This window comes from Furipterus horrens, unplaced genomic scaffold (genome assembly GCF_987537825.1).
Source record: "Furipterus horrens unplaced genomic scaffold, mFurHor1.1.pri manual_scaffold_5, whole genome shotgun sequence".
In the NCBI taxonomy this organism is placed as follows: domain Eukaryota; kingdom Metazoa; phylum Chordata; class Mammalia; order Chiroptera; family Furipteridae; genus Furipterus; species Furipterus horrens.
Genome location: NW_028327175.1, coordinates 34,372,386 through 34,388,702, shown reverse-complemented (window position 1 = coordinate 34,388,702; position 16,317 = coordinate 34,372,386). Strand labels below are relative to the sequence as shown.

General features: G+C 53.8%; 1 protein-coding gene across 1 annotated transcript; it reads left to right on the top strand.

The window, feature by feature from the left end:
* Positions 1–250: 250 nt before the first annotated feature.
* Positions 251–14,727, top strand: SLC6A19 (solute carrier family 6 member 19). The gene is made up of 12 exons (XM_090276254.1): positions 251–615; positions 5,558–5,698; positions 6,134–6,271; positions 7,110–7,291; positions 7,650–7,760; positions 8,123–8,235; positions 9,693–9,821; positions 9,912–10,068; positions 10,691–10,895; positions 11,003–11,162; positions 12,989–13,151; positions 13,456–14,727. Exons 1-12 carry the CDS (start codon positions 414–416, stop codon positions 13,654–13,656), a joined length of 1,902 nt encoding a protein of 633 aa, XP_090132380.1. The 5' UTR covers positions 251–413; the 3' UTR covers positions 13,657–14,727.
* The last annotated feature ends 1,590 nt before the right edge of the window (positions 14,728–16,317 follow it).

Here is a 16,317-nt window from a genome sequence, read left to right as displayed (position 1 = left end):
CGGGGCTGGGGCTCCAGGAATGTGGGTCCAAGTCCAGCTCCTGCCCCTCCAGGCTTCCTCTGTGAAGCTTCCAGAGGGAGCGGCCAGAAGAGCCCCGTGGGAGTCTGGCTGTCTCAGCGCATGTGGGTGTGGGGGCGGCTCATCTGTGCTGGTGACTTCTGTGTTTGCGCAGGGGGAGGGGCTGGCCAGTGCCAGCTGAGAGCCTCAAAGGGTCGGCCAGCACCTCCGGCCTCGCAGATAAGGCATTAACAGTCCTGTGGACTCGCCCTTCAGATCTGCTGACGCTTCCTTTCAGCCTAGGTGCTTGGGGTGAGGTGCCAAAGGTTCCCTATAAAGTACTGGGGCTCTGGCTTTGTCCACTTGCCCTCCAGCTCCTGGACTGTCTTGCTGAGAGGGATCTTCCCGTGACCACCATGGTGAGGCTTGTACTGCCCAACCCGGGCCTGGAGGACCGAATCCCCTCCCTGGAGGCACTGGAGGTCATGGAGAAGGAGGAGGCCGGCTCTCGGCCCAAGTGGGACAACAAGGCCCAGTACATGCTCACCTGCGTGGGCTTCTGTGTGGGCCTGGGCAACGTGTGGCGCTTCCCGTACTTGTGCCAGAGCCATGGCGGAGGTAGGCTGGGCAGGAGGGCGGGCTGCGGGTCGAGGGCAAACAGCATTGATGTCCTCTGGGATCCCAGCACCCCGTTCACAGAAGGGAGAAGTTTGGAGGGCAAGGGGCTGTGAACAGATCTGATCTGGGAGTGGGGGACAGAGAGGGACCAGATGCTCCTCTGGGTGGGAAAGGTGCAGGCATGAGGGGCTGTAAAGCCAGTCCCCCTTTCAAAAACCATATGGGCATTGGGCCAAGTTCTAACCCCATAGGTGGACTCCACATTCCCTGAGGGACAGAGGAGGGAGCTGGGCCCAGAGTGGGTGACCCACAGAGGAACAGGCAGGAAGGCTCTTGACCAGTGTGCACCTGGGCCAGAGGTGGGAAGGCCGCATCCCCCGTATAACGCTGGCCTCAACCTGTCTTGCTGCCTCCAGAGGCCTCTGGGGACCTTACCCATAGCCCAGGGGGTCTCCTTCTCCTGGGCCATGGCCACTCCTTCTTCCCCAGCTGCAGAGACCCCCCTGGGGTTTCTTAGTCTCAGTCTCCATGGTTGTCCTTCTACCCACCCTCCCAGTGTCTACAGGCTGGAGGCATGGAGATCATACCCATAGTCGCATCAACCTCCATGCATCTGTGGCTTCTGTCTCCTCTGGGCCCCCAGCCCCGGGAGGGAGACGGCAGCCAGGAGCTCAGCATTGGGAAGGGGAACAGAGGTGTGTTTGTCACTTGGGAGAAGATCTGGGTAGGTGCTGCACTCACTCTCTGGAGAGACAATCTCTGCAGAGCTGGTTGGATGCTCTGAGGATGCTCCTGGTTTTATGGGCTTTGAAATAACCTCCTTTGAAAGCACAAGTACTCTCGGGGGATGTGAGTTTGTTCGTACTCTGAAGAACCTGCAAGATCTCACTAGGCTTTGTGACGGAAAAGAAATCAGATGGGGCTGTTTGCAGGTCACCTTTGTGACCCACCCCCCACTTCCATGACCAAAGACTGAAGCTTCCAAATGTCTGGGAGAGTCTGTCTTGATGCCTTGGGTCTAGCCTGTGCTTTCCAGGTGGTCCTGTCACAGTCACCTCTGTGGCATAGAGGGGTGAAGGGAACCCCCTGGGAGCCCATGAGGTCCCCCAGCAGTGGAGTTTCAGACAGTCCCAGAGGCCAGGCTGCCCCTTCCCTCTGAAAGGTCCCTGTCATCTCCTGGACCCCCACTGGGGATGCCCTAGGGCCAGGGTTCTGGCAACACCTTCAGCATTTACTTAGTTCCAAAGGGAATGGACCAAAGCAACATGTGGGTTACTGGGACTGAGAAGAGTTCACCCGTGGGAAATGGGGTTTTGAGGGGTGCAATACACACTCCCCATAAGTCCAAGAATCAGTGGGGAGACATTGCCTCCAAACACAGTGGGTGAGAGGGAGACATCCCACATCATCTCTGGATGAAAAGCAGACAGCAAAGCCAGGTGTCCTAGCTCTGTCAGCTCAGGGAAGCCCGTGGGGAGGTCCAGCTGCCAGTCTCTCACATCCTTGGGACCGTCCTGGTAGCTTACCTCTGTCCACTCCAGGTCATGCCTCGTCCCTCCTCTGTGCACTCTCCCACCTGGACAGCCTCTCACTGTTCTCCAGCTCTGGTCAGGAGCAGGTACCTAGTCCTCCAAGCCCAGGGGACATTCACTGAGGACAGTGATAACCCCCCTAGGCCCAGGGACCATTGCTGAGACAGTGATAAGGGGCCAACTGCAGGAGAAAACTGCTGAGGACAATGACAAGGTGGGCAGGTAACTCCTTAGGGCTGACATTTCCCACCCCTGTAGTCCCAGCTCTAGGGCAGGGCGTGGTTGTGTAACTTGGAGGGACAATGACAGATCGGAGGGCTCTGGGGATCAATCCTGGTTTGGTGAAAACTCAGTTTGTCTTCAATTACTTCCAGGAGCGTTGGGTAATTTGAAAAGTAAAACAAACCTTCATTGACTTTATATTTTATTTTATTTTATTTTATTTACTTATTTTTAGAGAGGGGAAGGGAGGGAGAAAGAAAGGGAGAGAAACATTGATGTGTGAGCAATACATCAATCAGTTGCCTTTTGCAGACCCCCAACTGGGGACCTGGCCTACAACCCAGGCATGTGCCCTGACCAGGAATTGAACCTGTGACTCTTTCAGTTCGCAGGCCAGTGCTCATACCACACCAGCCAGGGATATATTTAACTTTATATTATGAAAAAAATAGAATGCAGGAAAGTAGAGAAAACCACAGAGAAGATCCTGACCCCCACAGCATCAATCAGGGCCCGCAGAATTTTGTCATGTTTAGTGAGCGGGGAGGTGGCGGTGTGAGTGCATGGGCACATACAAAGCCCCTTGTGCGCTGCGTGACACTGAAACGAGTTGTCACGAGGAGGCCCTACCTTCTGGATCTCTGATGGGGGCATGTCTGTGACCAAAGGGGCAGGTAAGTGGGGCACCAGGTGGGCTGTGACCTCTGCCTGCATCACCTCAGCTGTCCCCCCTTAGTTAGGTCTCTCTTTTTTGGTCCTGTGTGTCTGCCGTCAGCAAGCAACAAGGTATAGTCAGATGGGTCATTCTGGGCTGAGTCTGCAGGAGTGACCCCAGGCAAAGGGTGAGCAGCCCTTTTCATACACCCTTCGGGGAACAGCGAGAGGCTTAGGGACCCAGGGCTACTGTGTGGGTCTTGAGGCAGGCAGCCTCACGGGTCCTTTTTCAGAAGAAGCGTATTTCAAAAGTTTCAAAAGTCCGCTCTGAGTGGAGTTGATATCAGAGTGCGTGTCCTGGCCCTGCTCCTCTAGCCTGCGCACCTTCAGGGCCTTGGGGTCCCCACCTGTGAAATGGAGGGTGATGGAGAGTTCTGATCTGAGGACTGTACCACAAAGCTAGCTATTCTGTCGAGCTTTGCAGACCAAGAATCGGGGGCGCACAGGAAGTTGAAACCAGGAAAACTTGGTCAGAGTCAGGACTCACCCCACCCCATGTGGGCCACGGACAGATGAGTTCAGTTCTTCATGTGAATGCACCCTCCATTCTACGCACGGTGCTGCCACCCTCCTGACACATGGCATTTCCCTCACCCCTTCTCAGCGACAGTGCACATAGGAGGAATGCTGTATGGGGTGGGGGAGTCCCAGAGGGCAGCGCCCCCTGAGGACCATGCTGTCTGTTCACTACAAGGCTCTCTATGTGCCTTGCCAGCCTGGCCCCAGGACTGCTGTCCTCTCCTGGTCCTGGCCCTGCACCCATCTAGGCAGCAAATATTCCTCCAGCTTTTACTCTGTGCCACAGACATCACCTGCAGGAGAGAGAGATGTGGAGAAGGCTTAGACCCTGCCCTTGAAGATAGCAGTGGCCCCTCCCAAGCCCACAGCTCCTCTCCCCTCCACTCCCTGCTTCTTGAATTCTCAGAGAGAAAGCAAGCAAGCCGCATTTACACGCGAGCATCTCTTTCTCCTGCAGGACCTTTATACCTCGCCTGGTCCCGCTGCATCTCTGTCTCCGTATGTGCGTTTGTCGGGTGTGCGAGAGCACTGACCACAGGCACCTACTGAGGAGGCCTGTCAGACACGGTGTTACAGCTGGAGGAACTTGTAGGAGGGAGGGTTGCCAGGAGCACAGGCAGGCAGCAGAGGCTTCCTGGAGGAGGGGCTAGCCACGTAGAGTTTTCAAGGATGAATAGGCGTTTTCTGATGGAGATGGAAGGGCAGCAGGGTCTGTGGGAAAAAGTGACATCATGCGGTAGGGATGGGATCAAAGGACATTTGGGAACCATAGACTTGTTTTCTTCCTGGTAGCTTTTCCCAAAAGATTTTCACATCAAGCTCCTGAGAAAACATTTGAGAGGCAACTCTTTACTTATTTTAACTCCACATTTACTGACACCATGTCCCAGGGAATAGTCCTTGCCATGAGCCTGCAGCCCCACAAGTATCCTACCCAGGGCAGCTCCCCACTCCCTTCCCATGGGAGATCCAGCCAGGGGGTCACCACTGCTGTCTGCTTTTCATCTCATTGTCACAGTGAGCTAGCCATCACCTCTTTTTTCTTCTTCTTCTTCTTCTTGCCTGTAAATTAAGCATCTCTGATGATGTCACAGACCTAGTTTAACTTTCAAATGAAAACAAACTTTATTTTATTTTTAATTAATTAATTAATCTGTTTGTTCATTTATTTATTTTTAGAGAGAGGGGAAAGGAGAAAGAGAGGGAGAGAAACATCACTGTGCGGTTGTCTCTCACTTGTGCCCCCAACTGGGGACCTGACGTGCAACCTACAAATGTGCCCTGACTGGGAATCGAACCAGTGACACTTGGCTTGCAGGCCAATGCTCAATCCACTGAGCCACAGCAGCCAGGGATGAAAACAAACTTTAAAAGAAAATAAACTTTAAAGACAGTTAGCTGCACTACTTTATAGTCTACCACTGAGCATTGTGGTTTTCCTTGAATCGCGATTTTTCTCCTTAAGATTACCCTCCTTGTCATTAAAGGGACTGCATTAAGCCCAATTTTAATTTATCCTGTCTGCTTGCATAAACACAACAAGAGCAGCAAATGCCATCACCTTTGAGTGAAGGTTCCACATGCTGTCCATGCCTGCCTTGTTAGATATCGAGCCCCACAGGGGCCTCACCACAGTCTGTGACCTCCCTGTGCTCTTACCAGCACACAAACACCTTCATTAATTCCCCAGGAGCTGCCATGCACTCACCCTGTAGGACAAGCATGGTCTTGGGGGCACAGCAGGCAAGCTGGCCACTCTCATGAGGTGGCATGAAGCATCCCCCATAAAATAGTCTCAATGGTGTCATGAGTGATGTGTTGTTGATGATGGTGTCCTAAGCTTGCATTTGTGAGCAAATTCTGCAGGTACTTCCCACCAAAGCCTGTGTGCTCAGAGGGGGCCTTTTGCCTCCCGGCTGCTGTTGACTGACACACTGCTGCCTTTTCCCCACTAGGGGCATTCATGATCCCGTTCCTCATCCTGCTGATCGTGGAGGGCGTCCCCTTGCTGCATCTGGAGTTCGCCATCGGGCAGCGACTGCGCAAGGGCAGTGTGGGCACCTGGAGCTCCATCCACCCAGCCCTGAAGGGCGTAGGTGCGTGTCGGGGCCCTGTTGGTGGGACTCCTGCCTGAGTCCGGTGTGGGTGGCAAACACACTTCTTTCTTCTCCCCTTTCGCCTCTGTTTGCAGTGGGGCTCACTGCTCCCAGTCCTCTGCAAACCCTTCCTTGGCATCTCACAGAAGTGTAGCCGACAGGGTCCAGACTGGGGCAACTCTTGGCTGATAGAGACCAGGTGGGCAACAGAGGTTATTCTGAGTCCTTGGGTGCTCAGGGCCTGGGGGTGTGTAGATGCGATGAGAGTTAAGTCCCCCACTGTTTCCCATAGCAGAGCTCAGCCACCCTCCTGTTCCCTGGAACCCTGAGTCTACTCACTCTTAGTCCTCGAGGAGGCTCCCCCAACACTGTCCCCTCCTGCTAACAGTGTTCCACCCTCCAGTGGTGTCCCAAGCAGTGTCAATTGCTCCCCAGGGATTGCATCCATGTTCGTGTCCTTCATGGTGGGCCTCTACTACAACACTATCATCGCCTGGGTCATGTGGTACTTCTTCAACTCCTTCCAGGAACCCCTGCCTTGGAGCTCATGCCCGCTCAATGACAACCGAACAGGTGAGTCCCGGGTAAAGAAGGGTTGGGAGTCAGGATGGCTTATTGTTCGAGAGCCTTGTGCATCTTTGAATATGCAGAGTCCATGAATAGTCACACTCTGATTTCCCCAAATTCAAAGGGTTATGCAGGTTTGGCAAAAAACCGAGCACATTTACTGCAACAGGGAATTACAGAAAATCACTGTTCAGGAGAAAAGCCCTTTAAAAAGGTACTTCCACCCCCAGAAGAGTGGTGCCAGCCAAGGTCAGAATGAAGGAAAGGTGGGAGGATGCCCTTGGGCATTGTAGAGACCCACTGCTCCCTGACCTCACCCAGAGTGGTGGCCGGTTCCTCCACTGTCCCTTCCCACCGCATTCCCTAGGGTCTTCCTCTCTGCGGTCTCCTGCCCCTCACCACTGGGTCTTTCTTCCAGGGGGCCACAGGCCATGTGCTCAGCTCAGCAGCCTGCACACACCTGCATCAGGATGCAAAATACCTGATTTGTAAACATGAGTACAGTAGGCAGGGAGTGGCCAGTACATGGGTGTGTGTGTTTGCATGCATGTCTGATATGCTCACTCTTCTGTGTGCACACATGTACATGCGTTCATTCAGGCATGCCCATACGTGCATATGCGCCCTGTGAGTATGCACACATGTGCGCATGTACAAACACATGCAGGTATGCTCATGTGCGTGTGCACACGTGGGTATGCACATGCATATCTGTGCAAACTATGTCCCTGGTGTCAGTGAATGGGGAGCATAGCCTGGTTTCCTGTGGCACTGCTGTGTTCCGCATCCCCCTCTTTGGTTCCCTCTCTATGACCCATGCTGACCATGTGAGTGCCCCTTGCAGGCTACGTGGAGGAGTGCGCCCGCAGCTCAGCTGTGGACTACTACTGGTACCGAGATACCCTCAACATCTCCACCTCCATCAGCGACTCTGGCTCTGTGCAGTGGTGGGTCCTACTCTGCCTGACCTGTGCCTGGAGTGTCCTCTATGTGTGCACCATCCGCGGCATCGAGACCACTGGCAAGGTGTGGGCTGCATTTCAGGAGCTCACGGGGACAAGCAGGAGCTGGCTGCCCCTTCACCAGCTCTGAGGGTCACTGCCCCATGTCTGTCTGTTGGGGAGGGGATGTGGTGCTGGCCCAGACAGTTCTCAAACCTGTGCTTAAAAAGCTGCAGCAAGAGTAACCCACAGTAGCTCTCTGATTGGGAGGAGCTGAACAGCCTTCGGTACAAACATAGCAGTAGGAAACGCCTCTTCGCCCTGCTCTGGGAGCTGGGGGCACAGGGGAACCTGAAGGAATGGAGTTGGGGTTCCTGCACACCCATCCCTTTCTCTTTGTGAGCCCTGTCTTCCCCTTCATCCCACTTCTGCCCCATCCCCAGGCTGTGTACATCACCTCGACGCTGCCTTATGTTGTCCTGACCATCTTCCTGATTCGAGGCCTGACACTGAAGGGAGCCACCAATGGTATCATCTTCCTCTTCACGCCCAATGTGAGTATCCTGCCGTCCACCCCAGAGCTCAAGCTCCTGTGGGAGAGGCCACCCTGGGGGACAGACCTCCCCACCTGAGACCATCCCCTGCCAGTCTCAAGCCCCCTCGTTGTGTGCGTGCTGGACCTGTGTGTGAGGGGCTGCCTGTGAGCTCGAGGGAGACTCTGTGTGAATTGATGGCAGCCACCTTCAAGTCATCAGCTACCACCTTGAAGCGGTGTTGTCTGTCCTGGCCACCTTCCCTGCGGCCTCAGCGGCTACCAGCCTCCAGGCTCACACCTCTCCCTTGTGCCAATACCCCCTGCTTTCCTGTGACTCTTCATCCTTGGGGTGCCTGGCTGAGGGTCTCTGTTTGGCTACAGATCACGGAGCTGGCCAACCCGGTGACTTGGCTGGATGCAGGGGCCCAGGTCTTCTACTCCTTCTCGTTAGCCTTCGGGGGCCTCATCTCCTTCTCCAGCTACAACTCTGTCCAGTGAGTGTGGACAGGGGTTCTGGGCTGGGTTTGCTTCGGTGCCCCAGCAGATCATGGGATCTATGGAGCTCCACGCTGGGGAGGCAGGCTTAGGACCTGAGAAATTTTCACACACAAGTGAGGCCCGTTTATGCCCATCCTCCCCATGGTGCCTTGGTCCCCAGGATGGTGAGCCCTGGGATGCTCCCCTCCATCCCCCACACCCACTCTCTGGTTGCCCCTCAGCATCCGGGACCCCAGATGCTCGACCACGACAGTCCACCCCAGAGCAACGCTTACACAGAAAGGGCCCCTAGGGATCTTCAGAGGAATGCAATTCTCAGCACTTCATCGCCACACACATTTATGGAGGGCCTACCTGGTGCCCTGCCTGCTGCATGAGTCTCTTTCCCCCTAAGACCTGTGGCTGTGGCCCAGCAGAGAGACAAATGGAATGAGCAGGAGGAGGGGTCCTGGTGGGGGGGGACATGGGGCAAGCTGGGGTCCTTGGTCAGGGTGGGCTTACCCACAGGTGTGATGTAAGCAAAGAGTTAGATAGGGAGTGAGTGAGTGGGATGCCGACTGGCTGCTGGCCACAGAGAGTGGTCCAAGAGGGTGGGACCAGGCAGGGCAGTGGTGAGGCCCGACCTCTCCACATCTATGCTGACCTTTGTTATTATCTGACTTTTTAATTCTGGGCATCCTGGCGGGTGGGATGTGGGGTCTCACTGCAGTTTGATTTGTATTTCCCTGAGAACTAGGGGACTAGGCTTCTGTTGGAAGCATCTGGTAGGACGGTGTTAGCTTTAGTAATGCGGCCAGTGGGAGAGCTGCTGGGTCAGGTTGGGGAGGTCAGGGGTTGAATTCTGGACACACTTAGCTGATGATGGGGAACCCTCAGCTGGGTGGAGACAGGACCTGGAGAACCAGGGGAGGGTGGGAGGGGGTACAGTGGGGTAGAAATAGGGGACATGGGAGGGAGTAGGGGAGGGGCATGGAGGGGTAAGTATAGGGGCATGGCCCAAGTTACTTTCTCAGAGCCTTTGGGGTATGGGCTGTGAGGCCCTGGCCTGTCCTGATGGCATGAGGCTGAGTGCTCACCTTCTGGGCCCAGAGCAGCTGCTGGCCAAGCAAGAATTGGCACACAAGGTACTCCCACCCCAGCTTTGAGGCTTGAAGACTGCTTTAGAGGTCCCCTTGGCTCTCAGGGGTCTCTGGGCCATCAAGTTGCAGTGCAGGTGGTACTGCAAAGTGGTAAGAAGAGCAGGAGCGAGGGACCACTGTCTGTATGGGGATGGCCCTCTGGTCACCTCTTGCTGGGTATAGTCAGGAAGGACAGGTGGGTGGGCTGCATCCCTTTTCCCACTGCATCCCAGCAGCTCAGGCTCAGGCCAGACTCCTTGTCTGTGCTGATGAGGCTGGGTAGGTGGACATGGCATCCCCAGCCTGCAGTGACTTGATGCTGCTCTCATCTGCAGCAACAACTGTGAGAAGGACTCAGTGATTGTGTCTGTCATCAACGGCTTCACCTCCATCTATGCAGCCACCGTGGTCTACTCCATCATTGGCTTCCGCGCCACAGAGCGTTTTGATGACTGCTTCAACCAGTGAGTGCTCCTCCTGGCCCATGTCCACCTCCAGGGAGCCTGCCGGGCCTGCACCGCCCAGGGCTGGTATCAGCCTCACTCTCTTTCCAGGAATATCCTGACACTCATCAATGGGTTCGACCTGCTTGAAGGCAGTGTCACCCAGGAGAACTTTGAGCAAGTGCAGCAGTGGTACAATGCCACTTACCCCGAGGCCTTTGCCCAGCTGAAGTTCCAGACCTGTGACATGAACTCTTTACTCTCAGAGGTGAGTCTTTTTGGAGTAGCACAAGGCAGGGGAGGGAAAGACACCCTTGAGGGATGCCGAACTCCCCCAGGAGCCCAGTTCCCATGGGCCTGTCTGCATCCTCACATGCCTCCCTGACTCTGACCCTCCTGTCCTGGTGCTTACGCCATGAGAACCCATCTCTTGGATGCTGCCCTGTGGCCTGCTCTAACTGGTTCTAACCAACCAAGGGGCCACACAATCAGGGAAGCTATTTAGGAGACTCTCTCAGGCCCTGTTAAAGTCATTCAAGGCTATGAACCTGGCCATGCAGGGTGCATCTCAGGAATCCTCGGTGGGCGGGGGTGGTATCCAGTCTGCACACCTGTCTGTCCAGGCAGCTTGGGGCCCTGACAGCTGCTGAACAATGTGATCCTTGTCCTGTTCATAAAATACAGTTCAACTTTTGAGAACAGTTGGGCCAAAGAGATCATAACTGGTTATTTCACAAGATGGCTCATAGGAGCTGATACCTGCGCAGTGTGGGTGTGGAGTGGGGAGAGCCGGTCGCTGGTTAACAGGGACGATGAGGGACATGACTGAGGCCCAGGGGACTTGGGGAGTGTGTGCCGTGTGTTCATGACCCATCTGCAAATCCATGCAGGGTGTGGAGGGCACAGGGCTGGCGTTCATTGTCTTCACGGAGGCCATCACCAAGATGCCGGTGTCCCCACTGTGGTCTGTGCTCTTCTTCATCATGCTCTTCTGCCTGGGCCTGTCCTCCATGTTTGGGAACATGGAAGGTGTGGTTGTGCCCCTGCAGGACCTCAAAGTCATCCCTGAAAAGTGGCCTAAGGAGGTGCTTACAGGTACACAGGCCAGGGCCGGGTGTGCAGGTGGCAAGGGCAGGCCTTGGGAACCATGGCAGAGGGACAGCTGGGGAGCTCTGTCCACAGTGGCTGTTCTCTGTCCCCAGGCCTCATCTGCTTGGGGTCATATCTCATCGCCTTCATCTTCACGTTGAACTCCGGCCAGTACTGGCTCTCCCTGTTGGATGGCTACGCTGGCTCTATCCCCCTGCTTGTTATCGCCTTCTGCGAGATGTTTGCCGTGGTCTACGTGTATGGCGTGGACAGGTGAGAGGGAGGCTGAAGTGTGTGGCTATCTCAAGGAAACTCCCATCCTGGGACAAGTGCACCGTGTCCAGTCCCAGGTGGAAGACAAGTGCACAGGACACAGGCCTGAAAGGCCAGTGTGGTGTGGGCACAGGTCTGGCACCTGGATGGGTGAGTGTGGGAAAGAGATGGATCCCAGATGGATATCCATCCAGAGGAGTCAAAACCACACCCCCTCCAGCTTCCAGATGCTTCCAGACCTAGTGTAGAAAGATAAGCACAGATAGTAGGAGACTATGTAGTCACAAATGAAAACACAAGTGTCTCTGATCTGACCATGTGATTTAAAAACATGTATAACCAAAGTGTCATAAGCAAAGTCAAAAGACAAATAATCAGGTAGAGAAACGGTGACATGGCACGGAAGTGAAGCACTTGTACACCAGAAGCCCTTGGCAGGCGAGACAAGAAAATGCAGAAGGGTGCTTCATGTCCTGTGGGGGCCAGAAGCAGCCCCCAGGGGCTGGGGAGCAGGCAGGGGAGTTGAGAGCAAGGGATTGACAGGATAAAGACATTAGCTGTGGGTAAGGGGGCCTCCCAGGAGGAGAAAGCTGGGTGATTTATGTTAATTGGGGGTCCATGACCAGAGAAGCCCCTGTGGTGGGTGTGCTCTGGGCCTCTCTGTGGGGAGAGAGGGCTGTGAAGCCAGGCAGAGACTCAGACAAAGGAGGCAGCTGTGTGGCCCTCTCAGTCATCCCCTTGGTCAAATGTTCAGGGCATCACCGCATTACCATAGATCGGAAGACCCGGAAAACAGCACCATGTCTTTGACAGGAGCTGAACACACCGCAACTTTAGAAGTCGGTGTCTGTAAACATGACATGCATAAGCCATTGGCAGGGGAGCGAATCCCACTTTAAGAGTCCTGTTCTGCATCATCAAGACATGTGTGGGTGAGGGCACACGTGCAGGTGGCCTATCTTAGCCACAATGCAAACAGCCAGGGTGGTAGCTGTGGAGAGACTGAGGAGATGTAGGAGGACTCACTGTGCCCTAACATCAGCACCAGTTTGGGAGGAAGCCTTGAGGGCTGCTGTGTGCCTGCTGCTAGATGTGAAGCAGGTATGATTCTCTTAATGGGTGCACATTCATCTGTGAATGGCCCAAGGCAGTTTGAAGCCAGACACTTGCTGCTGGGGGTCCTGTGCAACGCTATCTTAAGGAGGCCACATGAGTGGGACTTGGAGAGCCAGGAGTGGCCCCAAGCATAAGAGACTTGTCACCATGCTCCCAGGCCCTGCTGGGTACAAGGCCAGGCAGCTGTACTTTTCTAGAAGTGTCCTACACATCATCTGTGGTCCCGGACAGTTCATGTTTACATTCTGCGCACTCTGTTCTGATTTCTACAGATAATAAACTCCTTTGTGCAGAAAGGAGTACAGCACAGGATGCTTAGGAGACAGTGAGGTCTCCAAGGTCAGGGCCATTGCCCTGCCAAGGAGACTGAGGCTTCCCTTCTCTATTCCCCCAGAGGCATTGACCTCTATTTGCATAAGTGACTGCCCAGGGAAGGCTCACAAGTTGGAGCACCAGGCTATTGTTTGCTCTGTAGCATGGTCTCCAGGGGCCTCCAGAGAGGCTACCACTGTGCCCAGAGGCTTCCCAGGGGAGGCAAGTCTTTGTCCAGAAGGATGGCTACAACTGTGATGAGAGAAAAGCTGGATGTGGCAATTTAGGATGGCAACTGTGTGTCCGATGTGGAGAGGCTAGCCCATCCTCTGCTTTGTTGGGATTACAGACCCCCGATGTCCACCCACTGATGGCTCCCTTTTGGCCTCTGCTTCCAGGTTCAACAAGGACATTGAGTTTATGATTGGCCACAAGCCCAACATCTTCTGGCAAATCACATGGAGAGTGGTCAGCCCACTGCTCATGCTGGTCATCTTCTTGTTCTTCTTCGTGGTCAGCGTCAATGAGGAGCTGATATACAGTGTCTGGGACCCTTCTTATGTGAGCATAAAGGGGCCGCTGGGTGGGGGTTGTGGGTCATGTCCCTGTTAGGAGGCATGTGGGGGGCAGAGGAGGTGGGGATTACCTGAGGGGCAGGGGCAGTTGGGGAAGGTGTGGGAGGCAGAAGAAGCAGGGAAGCATGTGGGGCAGAGGAGGTTGAGAAGGCAGAGAATCATATCTCCTGTGAGGAGATGTGTGAGGTCCAGGAAGTGAGAATCTTGGGGAGAAGGGGCACTCTGCACCCAAAGAAGACCCTCACTGGCTGTCTTTGTGCCTTCTCACCCTGTGGTTGCTCTCTTCCTAGGAGGAATTTCCCAAATCTCAGAAGGTCCCATACCCAGACTGGGTGTATGGTGTGGTAGTCATCGTTGCTGGTGTGCCCTGCCTCACTATTCCCTGCTTTGCCATCTACAAGCTCATCAGGAACTACTGCCAGAGGGGAGAAAACCAGCAGTTGATCGGTGCCCAGTCCACAGCCTCTGTAAACGGAGACCTAAAGTGCTGAGCACCCCACCCATGGCTGCACACATGCATGCACACATGCATGTGTGAGCATGTAAGCAGCACATGGATGTATGCACATATACATGAGTACATGTGTGCACATATGCAAGTGCACACATGGGTGAGAGAGTGCTATAGGAGTGCATGAAGATATGTGTGTGCACATGTACACGTGTATAGGTTATTTGTGGGTGTGTATGCATGTACATGCAAGCATGCACGCATGTACTTCTGCGCATGTGCCTATACGACTTCGTGCATCATGCACAAGCATGCACACACGTGTTAGAATGTGCACACATGCACACACAGTGGATGTGTATGCACATTAGTGTATATATATGTGAGTATGCATGTGTAAGCATGTGTCTACTCATGCATAAATGCATGTGTGTGAGTATATACATGTGTATGCCTGCATGAACATGCAGCGTGTGTATTTATAAATGTGTGTGTATAATGTGCTGTCTGTATGTGTATATGCATGTGTATAAGTGTTTATGTCTAAGTTATCACATATATTTATGTGTACATGTATATGGACGTGTATGCATGACTATATGTGCATGTGTGTGTGTACACACATGTACATGTTTGTGTTGCCCTGCAGCATACACGTCTCCCACGTGGGGCGTGGCTGCCCTCTTGGTTCCCTATATCACAGATGTGGTGGGGCCTATGCTCAGGTCCTGCCCTGCCTTCCAAAGGAAAGTCAAAACCGTCAGCAGGGAGGCCACACCCACTGTGTTTATCCTGTGGGAGACAGGAATGTGCTGCTGTTTTGGCTCCTTGGAACAGTCTTGTTGCCTCCCCTTCCCCTTGCTGTCAACCCCTTGACCTAGGAGCTCTTAGAGTAATGTTGCAATTTTACCCCACGATGAGGAGCCCCATCTGGAAGAGGCCATGTGTCCTTAGGCTAGTGAATCCTGCCTGTACGCCAGCCAGCAAAGAGTTCCTGAGTCTTGGCAGTGTTCCAGCTTAATGAATGCTAACCCATTTAATCATTGCTTCTGGCTGCTACAAATAGATGACAGTTAAATAAAACTCAACTTGACATAATTTAAGACAGAAACACCCTTTGTGTGTGTTTTTTAAGAGAACATTAACTGTGTGAATTTTTAGCCTGATGTTGGAAAAGATGGGTTGTAGGGTAACTCAGCCTCGGTCTCCAAGGTTGAGGACAGTCCATTTGTCCTGAGCAATGTCAGGGACCATGAAGATCCTGGAAGACCATCCACTTGGTGCCACTCAGTGAAGGCCAGTGTGTCTCTTCCTCCATCACGGAAAAGGCCATTTCCTAGGTTGTAACATCCAATCTCAGCCAAAGTTACCTGGCATTTAGGGTGTTTATTTCAATGAACTGGTCACTTCCACTTTCCATGGAAACATCTGGAAGTTTAAGTGAAACTGGACTTTCTGAGAATTCTCTGAGCAGGGGTGGGAGAGCTGAGTGGAGGGTGGGTCTAAGAACCATGTTCGGTCTCTACACTTGGAGATGCCCCAACATGCTCTCCCCTCTCCCAGTGCCTCTTGTCCAATAGGAACCACACATTTCAGCCCCGAAGCCTGCTGAGAACCTCCGAACACCCCAAAGTGTTTGGAGTCCTCTTATGTGGCCAGTCACCTGGATGTCATGATCTACAGAAACTTCTGGAGGTAGAGTGGGAGGCCAGCCCATGGCCCTCCACCCCAGGCCATGACACTGTGTCCCTGCCTAGGAAATCCACAGACCTCATACCGTTTTGGTCGTCACCCCCAGGTGCCTATGGCTTCCATGGGAACTCAACTCCTTCTATCCACAAAGTCTTCCGCCCCTTGATGGGGAAAACACTCATCAGTACCCTGTGGATGCACTGCCCCACCCAGAGGTGCAGGAGAGGAGAGACTGGATGGGGTTAATCCCATTAGTTCATATCACCTGATGAGTACCTTGTTTTACAGACTTACTGTCTTTACAAATTTTTAGACATGCAGGTTTTATGAGCAGAAAGTATACCTGTCTAAGTAAATCACTACATTTCATATTCACGGCCTAAATGTTGTCCAAATGCAGAGGGATGAGCAGAAGGAACAGCTGAACCATCTAGAAAGGGCGATGCAGGGTTGTGGTTCTGGTTTCCAGGACTTCCTCTGAAGAAGCCACAATGTGGTGTCCACAGGACCCAAGGGGTGGTGGGTGGTCCCATCCACTGCCTGAGGCGCCCTGTGATGTTGGGGGTGGGCCTTAGCCTCTGGACGTGGGAGCTGCTGGCAAGGTTGGCTGGGTTGGGGGCCAGGGAGAGGGAGTAAGAGGATGGTGGGAAAGGCCCCTGCAGGTGCTTCAGGCTACCACCCAGCCCCTCCCCACCTCTCCCCTCATCCTCCCTCCTCTTTCCTTCCTCCTCCTCCTTTTCATCGTTTTTTAGTCTCCTCTTTGTCTCTTTACCCCTCACCCAAAGAATAATCTTTTAAAACTGTGTCCATGGGGCCCACACTTCCAGGACCCACACATTTGAGATCATGGCCATGTGTTTGAGAGACACAGCATCCTGGGGAAGTGAGAATTGTGAATCTGGGGCCCTGGCTTGTCCTGGTGGAAGAATCTGCAGTGGGGTGGGTGGATCGTCCCTGTCCATGGAGCCCCCAAGTGGGAGCACCTAGGCTGAACCACCCCATGTCAGCA

Coding starts and splice junctions, on each gene's coding strand:
- SLC6A19 (XM_090276254.1), top strand. CDS start 414: ATGGTGAGGCTTGTACTGCCCAACCCGGGCCTGGAGGACCGAATCCCC. Junction 6,272..7,109: donor GCTCAATGACAACCGAACAG/GTGAGTCCCGGG, acceptor TGCCCCTTGCAG/GCTACGTGGAGGAGTGCGCC. Junction 9,822..9,911: donor TTTGATGACTGCTTCAACCA/GTGAGTGCTCCT, acceptor CTCTCTTTCCAG/GAATATCCTGACACTCATCA.